This window comes from Drosophila sulfurigaster, chromosome X, assembly GCF_023558435.1.
Source record: "Drosophila sulfurigaster albostrigata strain 15112-1811.04 chromosome X, ASM2355843v2, whole genome shotgun sequence".
NCBI classification, from domain to species: Eukaryota; Metazoa; Arthropoda; class Insecta; order Diptera; family Drosophilidae; genus Drosophila; species Drosophila sulfurigaster.
Window position 1 is genome coordinate 22,362,704 of NC_084885.1, and position 10,067 is coordinate 22,372,770.

At 38.8% G+C, this 10,067-nt stretch overlaps 2 protein-coding genes across 2 annotated transcripts; one reads left to right on the top strand and one right to left on the bottom strand.

The window, feature by feature from the left end:
• The first annotated feature begins 272 nt into the window (after nt 1-272).
• Nucleotides 273-3,978, top strand: LOC133847707 (cilia- and flagella-associated protein 251). The gene is made up of 3 exons (XM_062282895.1): nt 273-799; nt 1,960-2,865; nt 2,926-3,978. Exons 1-3 carry the CDS (start codon nt 520-522, stop codon nt 3,834-3,836), a joined length of 2,097 nt encoding a protein of 698 aa, XP_062138879.1. The 5' UTR covers nt 273-519; the 3' UTR covers nt 3,837-3,978.
• An 824-nt stretch (nt 3,979-4,802) lies between these two features.
• LOC133848446 (uncharacterized) lies at nt 4,803-9,725 on the bottom strand. The gene is made up of 5 exons (XM_062284007.1): nt 9,066-9,725; nt 7,419-7,802; nt 6,931-7,364; nt 5,337-5,482; nt 4,803-5,272 (listed from the first exon to the last, which is right to left on the bottom strand). The coding sequence occupies exons 1-5, from the start codon at nt 9,609-9,611 to the stop codon at nt 5,019-5,021; spliced, it is 1,764 nt and encodes a 587-aa protein (XP_062139991.1). The 5' UTR covers nt 9,612-9,725; the 3' UTR covers nt 4,803-5,018.
• Between the last annotated feature and the right edge of the window lie 342 nt (nt 9,726-10,067).

Consider the following 10,067-nt stretch of genomic DNA (forward strand, 5'->3'; position numbering starts at 1 on the left):
AGTGGAGAGCGAAGAGTGGAGAGTGAAGAGTGGAGACTTGGACTTGGACTTGGCGCAGCAGCAAAAGAAATAAAATAAAATGTAAAAGAAGAAAGAAGACAGAAAAAAAAACTCCCGCAATTGTAGCTGCGATTGTTGTTGTTGTTTTTGTCACTGCTGTCGCTGCCAGCGTCGCTGCCTCTGCCGCTGCCAGCGCCGACTGCAGACTGGCGTCTGTGGCAGTTTCCATTTCATTTTTAAGCAAACGCTCGACGCGTTCAGCGTTTTAATATTTAATTGTCGTTGCTCGCGAGCGGTTCAAACAGCAACAGCAACCACAGCAATCACAACAGCAATCACAACAGCAATTGCCAACAGCAAAACGCGCGTTGATTTTTTGAGTGTATTTTATTTTTTTTTTGCAAGTGATTTTCTTTTCTACTGTTTTTTTTCGAGTGTTGTTCAAACTGCTTCGATTTTTTTTTTTGCGGTGCTTTAAAGGATATTTTCCGTAAAGTGTTTTTCGTAATTTAATTTAAAATGTGGTACTTGAATGTGGCATTATTATTGTGCGGCATCTGCGTCGGCTTGATTGAGGCACGCAGCTACAGCAATGGATTGATCTTCTATGACCTTGCCACACACACACCGTACTTGCCCCCAACGGTGAGCGTGTCCCGTGGCCGCAACTTGGCCAGCGTCAAGTACTCCGAAAAGGGTTCGATTTGGTCCACGTTCGGACAACCTTGCGTCTGCCGCGGCGTGGCATGCGGCTGCTGTGCCGGCCTCAAGGTCGATCAGTACAAGTTCGATCAGAAGGGTGAGTAAATGAATGAGTGGGGAAGAGAAAGATGGAGGTATGGGGAGAGAAAGAGATAGAGATAAAAGTAGAGACAGAGATAGAGGTAGAGATAGAGATTGATAGAAAAATAGAGATAGAGATAAAGTTGAAGTTAAAGAAAAAGTTAAAGAAAAATATAGAGACAGATATAGAGCTAGATATAGATATAGATATGGATATAGATATGGATAAAGATATAGATGTAGGTATAGATATAGGTATAGATATAGGTATAGATATAGATATAGATATGTAGATAGAGATAGAGATAGAGAGAAAGAAATAGATATAGATTTAGATATAGATAACATAATCATAGAGTCAGAGATAGAGATAGAAATAGGGGTAGGAAGGAGAGACAGAGTGGGTGAGAGAAAGAGAGAGAGAGAGAGAAAACGAGAGATAGACATAGAGAGAAAGAGCGATAGACATAGAGAAAGATACATGCGTAGATATGAAGATAACATTAGAGAAAGAGAGCGAGAGAAAGAGAGGGAGTGATAGGGATATATATAGACTTAGAGATAAAGAGAGCAATTGAGAAAGAGTGAGAGGAAGAGAGAGAGAGAGAGAGAGAGAGAGAGAGAGAGAGAGATTGCGATTGAGATGCAGAGAGAGAGAGAGAGAGATTGCGATTGAGATGCAGATAGAGAATAAAAGGTAAATATAGATATAGAGATAGAGATAAAAGAGTGAGAAAGATATAGAGAGAAAGGGAGAGGGAAAGAGAAATACAGAAGGAAAGATATAGAGAGATAGAGAGAGAAATTGAGAAAGAGATAGAAATTGAGATGCAGATAGAGAAAAAAGGTAAAGATAGATAGAGAAAAGAGAGAGAAAGATATAGAGAGAAAGGGAGAGGGAAAGAGAAAGACAGAAAAAAAGATATATAGAGAGAGAGAGAGACAAAGAAATAGAGAAAGGAGAGAGAGGATAAGAGAGGGAGAGAAAGACAGAAAGAAAGAGAGAGAGAGAGAGAGAGAGAGATATATGTTGTGTGTGGCATGCCACGCCATGTCGTGACACGCTTGCATTTGCCAATCAAAATGCCACAAATTGTTTTGTGTCGCTTTGCCACCCGCAACTTTCCATTTCTCAGCTACGTATTTTTAATTTTTCGTTTCATTTCACTGTTGCAGTTTGTGCGAACATCACTTTTGTGCCACAGCTGGAGGAGGCGCAACTGGAGATGTATTTAAACGAGCGACCATCGTCCAAGTTTGGCATCTCGCTGCGCAACCCGACGCCCTTCTGCATACCCGTCATGATGGGCGTGCCGATGGCGATGTGCGTTCAACTCACCGACATCCAAATGGTGGAGAACAATCTCAACATGTGCATGGACTTTGTGGTCCGGCTGGCCACAACGGATCTCTTCGAGATGCATTTCCAGTGCATGCGCATGGGACTGAGTGGGGTTCAGTATGTGGACAAGAATGGCAAGCCAGTGTTGCCCATTGGAGAGCAGGAGCAGGCGGAGGATGAGGAAGAGGTGCAGGAGGAGGAGGAGCTGTTGGATCAAGATGAGCACACTGATTATGATTATACGGATGTGGCTGAGTCAGAGAAGCAGCAGGAGCAGGCAGGGGAAGAGGAGGAGGGGGAGGAGGAGAAGGGGGAGAAGGAGAAGGAGCAGCAGCAACAGGAGCAACATCAACAGGAGCAACAGCAACAGGAGCAACAGAAGGAAGAACAACAGCCAGATGCGGAGTTGATAATGGAACAAGCTGAGCAACAGGAGAAGCAAGAAGAGCATCAAGAGCAGCATCAACAGAAGGAAGAAACAGAGCAGCAACAGGAGGAGAACACAGAGGAACAACAGCAGCAACAAACAGAGCAACAACAGCAATCAGAGTTGGAGTTGGAGCCGGAGCCATTGCCCATTGAAAGTGAAATGCTGATGGCGGGTGAAGAAGATGAAGCGGCAACAGAAGACTACGAAGAAGAGGAGGCAACCCAAGCAGAAGAGCTGCAAATGCAACAGCACCAACAAGAGGAGCAACATCAACAACAACAAGAATATCAACATCAATCCCAGCAGCAACCTGAGCAACAACAACAACAACAGCCAGAGCAGCAACAATATCAATCGCAGCAGCAACCACAACAGCAACAACAGCAACCAGCAATGCTCAGTCTTGGTCAGCTTTATGGCGATGAGAGCGAGCCAGAGTTCAACGAAATAAGTGAAACAATTGCCAATGAACAAACAGCAGCAGCAACAGCAGCAGCAACGACAGCAACAACCAAAAAACCAACAGAGCAAAAGGAGGCAACAGAGCAACAGCAACTGCAGGAGACAGAAGCGGAGGCGGTGGCACATGACGAAGAAGAGGTGGAGGAGGAGGAGGAGAATGAAAAGGAGGAGGAGCAGTCGAAGACTGAACAGCCAGAGGCGTCGCGTGAAGAGGAAGCAGCAGCAGCAGCAGAAGCAACAACAACAGCTGAAATAGAAAACGACATTGACAATGAGGTGAATGTGGATGATGATGACAAAGTTGAAGCTGCAGCAGAGGAAGCAGCAGCAGCAGCAGCAACGGCAGCCGAAGACATTGACATTAAAACGGAGGCAACTGCTGAACAAGAAGAAGAGGAGGAGGAGCAAGAGGAGGAGGATGGCGAGGGAACGCAGACGGAGGCAGCAGCAGCAACAACCGAAGAAGATAACGATGACAATGATAATGATGATGATGATGCAGCAGAAGATAATAAAGACGATGACCAGGAGGCGGCAATTGCCAACAGCAATGAAAGTGCTGCGAGGCCCAACAACAGCAGCAGCCATAGCAACAGCAACAACAGCAGCAGCAGCAACCACATTAACAGCAGCAACGCTTTAAACAATGAGCCAAATCGTCAAGCTGTTGATGACATAGCTAATGAGATACAACATCAACTGCAACAACAACAACAGCAACAAGAGGAGCAACAGTTGCAGCAACAGCAACAACAACAACAACAACAGCAACAACAACGTTGGCGTCGCCTGCGCTTGCGTCAGCGCAGCTTTGTTTAATTGCAACATTGCAACTGCAGACGATTGTTATTAATTTATTGTAATTGTTAATGAATTGTTAAACGCTAAATGCTTGTTAATTAATACTTATTTATTGCTAGCATAGACAACAAAATTCAACTCGAATAAAAATGCTACAAATTTTTTTATAAAAAATAAAAAAACAAAAATAAAAAATGCTATTAAAAAATAAGAAGTCACACAATAAATTTATTTTGATTAATTAAAAAATTATTACTGTTAAATGCTTGTTATTTATTTATTGAAACGCTAATAAAAAAATATATAAAAAAATAAACACAAATTATATTTATTTTAGTTATTATTAAATTGCAAATGCTTAATAAGAATAATTATTTAATGACAGCATAGACGAAAAATTAAACTCGAAAGATTATAGTTTCAATTGTATGTATTCAAAATCGTGAATTTATATTCAAAATTGTTGTTAAATTTTTATTGATTTGTGGGGCGAAAGTGGGTGTGGCAAAAATTTCAAACAAACTTGATTTGCGTGCAAATACTGTCGACTAAAAAATATATATTTATCTCTTATAGTCTCTGAGATTTAGGTGTTAATACGGACGGATGGACAGACAGACAGACGGACATGGCCAGATTAAGAATATATATACTTTATCCGGTTGAAGATTCCTTCTTCTGCCTGTTACATACATTTCCTGAAGGCACAACGTTATATATACCCTTTTACTTTGTGGGTAGCGGGTATAAAAAATAGCGAAGTACACAAAATACAATTTTAACATTAATAAATTCTTACTGCTAGTTAAAAAATGATTATATATTGATAGACATAAAAAAAAACATAAAATAGAAATTGTTATTGTTAATTTTTTATGTATTTATTGCTAGCAAAGTCTAAAAAGACGATAAATTAACAACAACATAAATAAAAGAAACCAAATTTTGGAATTATTAAGAAATAGTTAATATTAAATGGTTGTTAAAACACTTATAAAGCTCAACAATATCATAAAAAAAAAGTAATACGAAAAACCACAAAACCAATTTGAAAGAAAAACGAAATTTGCAGCGACAGCAGCAATAATTGGAGCAACAATTGTAGCTGCAAAACGATTGCAACTACATTTGCTGCTGCAATCAGTTCGCTGCGGCTGCAATCACTTCTCAGTTGCAACTTGCAACTCTGCCACAAGAACACTAAACTAAAGCCCCGCGCGATCCACGTTCCTTGCGCTTGCGATGATAACGACGATATTCCAATTGATAGCTGTTCACCGCATTGCACAGCTCCAAGTAGGCCAACAGTTGGGGCGAGTTCAATTTCCTGGCGATGGTATTGGTCTTTTGCAGTGAGTCCCTTAAGCGCTCGTGTCGATTGAGTGACGCATGCACCTGACAGATCAGAAACGAGGCATTGAAGCGCCATATCAAACTGTTGCAGGCGTTTGCCTCTGTGGCAAGGAAATTCGACATTGAAAAACTATTCATTTGTAGTCAACTGACAACTCAACTCACCTTTTTCCGCATTGCGTGCCATTCGCACGCATTTGCCAAAGTGCGACTCTTTGAAATGCTGGCGCGCTATCGCAAACATCAGATAAGCTCGCTCGATGCCGAAGCGCGAGTGACGAAAGCGCTCCTTCAGTTTGTCGATGATCAAGCTGCAAGAGATGGAAAGAGGTAGAGAGTGAGATATCTATATATAAAGAGAGAATGCGAAGGAGAGAACGGAGAGAGAGAAAAAGAGGATAGAGAGAGAGAGAAGGAAGATTTTAAAATTTATCGATATACTAAATATGAGTTTTGGTATATTTTAGTATTTTTGCGGCATTTTGAATTTGATGGATATACTAAGTATGACGTTTGGTATATTGTAACTTTTTTTGGTATTGTGAAATTGACCGAATACGACATTTGGTATATTTAGCATTTTTTGGTATTTTTAAATTTATCTATGCTATACTAAATATGACTTTTGGCATATTTTAATATTTTGAAATTGATTGATATACTAAATATGACTTTTGATATATTTTGAAATTGATCGATTTATAGGTTTTTGTGGTATTTTAAAATTTATTGATATACTACTTATGGCCTTGGGTATTTTGTAGTATTTTTTCGGTACTAGGGCCCATGTACTCTGGAGCCTTAGAACCACAACAGCAATGTTAACTTTTACCACATAATGAAATGAAGAATTTTGATATGAAACAGTAGTTAATATCTTTGAAACTTAACATTAAGTATACGTTTAGTTGGCCTTACAGACCGATTTCATTTTAATAAACCAAACATTGATTTTCCTTTTAATTCAGATGTTCCGCTTGTCAGTCATTAATGAAAAGTACCTATGTTAAGAGTTGGCACTTCTAAAAAACCTTGATTTATTGCACTGTGAAATGTAATAGTGCAAAAATTACAGCTTTCTAGCGTTGGTAGCTTGGGCAAAAAGTCAGTCTGCAGTCAGGTAGTTAAATTTGTATATGTTGGCAGCTTCATCTTTTCCAATTTGGATGAATTGTTTTAGTTAATTGTCTTTAGACCTAGTCCTTTTTACCTCCAGTCCTGAAGGTTTCTTTGGAATCCTTATAAATATATGTAGGAATGTATAAAAACGCTCTCACAATTCAATAAAACTTCTTACGCTTCATATGGATGAACTGTCGATCTAAATGGATGTCTGACATCTACAATCCTCAACCGCTCTCAGTCTAAAAATTTTTCTCAATTCAGTAAAAGTTTCCAACTTTATATGGAAGAACTGTCATTTAAAATCCTAACAAGTGAACTGTCTTTCAATTAGTTGGTTTTTCAATAATCGCAATTTTCATATGGATACATTAAATGTTAAGGTACAACATTTTTTTTTTTTTAATTGTATGCCTATATAGATCAGGATTATTATTGGGGACCCAACCTCACCTCATGTGAAGATTGGGATTATTGAAAAAGCAACTATTTGAAAGAGGTTGCTCATTCAAATATAATCCCCATCCCAATACAAAATACTGCCTTTTAAATAGTTGATTCCTTGATACTAATACTAAATTTCATCTGCCTTTTAAATTCTTTCCCTATTGTACTTTGATTTACTTCGCCCACTTACGTGGAGTTTTCCGCACGTTCGGTAGCCTTGGCCACATCCTCGTATACGTTGTGGCCACCGAATATGCTGGAAAAATTTCGCATGCGATCCTTTGGCAGTCTATAGAGTATGTCCTGATTCTTTTGATTCAAGAAGTCCACATCTTTGGGCACCGCACGTCGATCGATGTGAGCCAAACCCAAAATGTTGTACACCTCGTTGATGAACTCGAATTTCCAGGGCAATGTTCGTTGGGTTTTCAGCACAATTTTCGTTGACATTATGTGCTCCACATAGTCGGTGAGACGATCGATATTATGCTCAAGGCGCAGACGACGAACGTCACGCAAAATGCGATAACAATCACGTCTCGTCTGATACTCCACATAATACAGATAGTTCTCACGATGCTTTTCCCAAATCGGATAAATCGGCCTTCGAACATGCATCATTTTCTAAAGATTCAAAATAATTATATATAAAATATATTCTAGTATCGATAGTTTTACCATAAACTTTCGGACTATCGCATATTGTTCGCAGCTGAATTCGTGGATTTTGTCAGCGGTTTGCACGTAGAGCGGATTGAGCAACTGTTTGTTGTTGCGCAGTCCTTGCAACATTTTCACATCGATGGCACTGCTTCCCAGATAATGATAGTTGTACACTTTCTCGGTGACACGGCGACGCGCTTGCTCCAAGGGCGACAGCGATATCTCATTCTTCAGGGTCACGCTCTCGACATCGCATTCCGATTTCTCGCGCAACCTTTGCCACATGGGGCGTGGCACAAAGGCGGTGGTTGTGGGACGATTGCGCAGTATTAATGGCAGATTCTGCAGCATAAACGGATCCAGACGACTCCCCAAACAATCGTCGAGCACTGTGTTGGTCTAAGGAGAGCACGAGGGGGGTGTAGAGAGAAAGAAGAGATGGAAAAATCAGATGGGGGAGGATTCAACAATGTGAAGAAAGGATTGAAAGATAGGAGGAGATTGAAGAATGAAAATGATCAGATGTAATGTAAAGAATAAAGTACTTTTGTGAGTAAGGATCAGAAAATGTGTTCAATAATAAAGAGAAAATGCAGAAAATGAAGTATTAACAGAAGAATGAGAAAGAGGAGATGAAATATGAAGACAAAAATTCATTAACATAAGAGAAAATAAAAGAAAGGAAAAGATATAGAAATCTATTCAGTAAAATTTACGAGAAGGTAGAAGATATGGCAAATAAGAGATGAAGAATAAACTACTTTTATGAGTAAGTAAAGATCAGAGAAAATTAAGTATTAGCCGAAGAATGAAGAAGAGATGAAAAATTTAGATCAATGATTAGAAAGCAAAAAATATATAGAAATTCTATTCAGTAAAAGTTAGGAGAAGGTAGAAGATATGGTAAAGAGATGGAATATGAAGAATGCAAAATTTGAAGACAAAAAAGAATAGCAGCAAAGAATAAAGAAAAAGTTACTTTATGGAGAAGAGAACAAAAATGTGATGTATTTGCAGAAAATCGAAAAAAGGAAAATGAATGAAGATAGACATTTAAATAATTGCACAGAAGAAGCGTCTAAACAAATTAAATAAATGTGTGGAATAATATATAGAAAATTAAGTGTTCGCAGAAGAATGAGAGAGAAGAGTTGGAAAATTCAGATAGAGTAATCGAAAACTTAAAGCAAATAAAAGATAAGAGGAAATGCAAAATTAAATAAACTACTTTTAAGATAAAAAAAAATTAAGTAATGAAAAAATTAAATGTTATATGCAAAAAAGAAAAGAAAGAAATGTGATTAAAGAAGAATAAGAAAGAAGAGTGGGAAAATAAACACAGGAAAAATAAAAAGAACAAATATAACAAGGGACACAAAATGTGAAGTATTAGTGAAGAATTAGAAAGAAAATATACAAAATTGAGTTAAAGGATTCATGAACTATAGAGAGACCAAGCCAATCAAATAAGGAATAGAAAATGCGTTGCATAATGAGAGAGGAGAACTTAGAGAATGATTAGCAGAAGACTGAGAAAAACTAGAGGGAAAAGCATAATTTTGAAAAATATACGCAGATGGAAATCCGACCAGTAGCAAACACTACTGTGAAAATTTGAATGTTTAGGAAATAAGAATCTTTTTAGCGATCTTCCAAACTCACTAGAGCTCTGTGCTTCACGAAGCGATCGTGGATCGAGTGACCGCGAAACTTGGTCGCTTCGTTGTAGAGCTGACAGAGATTCTCCTCGAAGCGATTGCAATCGAGCAGCATGTCGCACTTGTCGAGTATGAGACCCGAGTTCAATTGCCCCTTCAGCTCCATCAGCCGTTGCGCCTCCAACACATCCCTGTAAGCATCCTCATTCTGTGCCATGCCACGATGACACTTGCTCCGCGCATGCAACGTTTTATATGCCTCCAGCTGATAGTGCATCGATTGTTGTTGTTGCACCATTGATGATGGACGAAAGGAGGCAACCGATGGCAATGCCGTTGTGCTCCTCGTCTCCATCTCCCTCGACACTTCGAGGGCGCGACGAAACGATGCCAACGCCTTCTTGTTGCACAGCCGATGGCTGTAGTATTGTCCCCAGTCCTTTAAGAGACGCGTCTGGATTAACGGCGGCCAATCGATGCGTTGCCATGGCTTCAGATCCGGCGGCAGGCCGACAAAGACACTCTTTCTTATCGAACTGTCGCGGGACATCGCAAATTTATAATCGAATTATTGCCACACAACGAAATTTGCAAAAGTACACGTTAATTTCATATACGTCAAATTTAGACATAAATACAATCAAATTTTTTGTGTGTTTATTGACAATATTATTGACATTTTTTTATGTGGTATTTCGCTATATTTTTTATATCAAAGTAGGCAGTCTGAGGTATTCAAACAGCCACAAAAAACTGAATGTATAGTATATGAATTTTAATGACTGCACAAATCAAATAATACGATTCAATTGAATTTGCACATTTTGTACACATGCAAATTGCCTTTGAAACTTGTGTAGTTTATTTATTTTATAATAAAAAGTGTATTTACGTAAGTAAAATAAGCATTTGATAGAATAATGCTAAATAACATCGGAAATTCAGCATAATAACAACAAGATTGTCAAAGTATATGTTAAAGTGTTCATGCAATGTTCTCATTTAA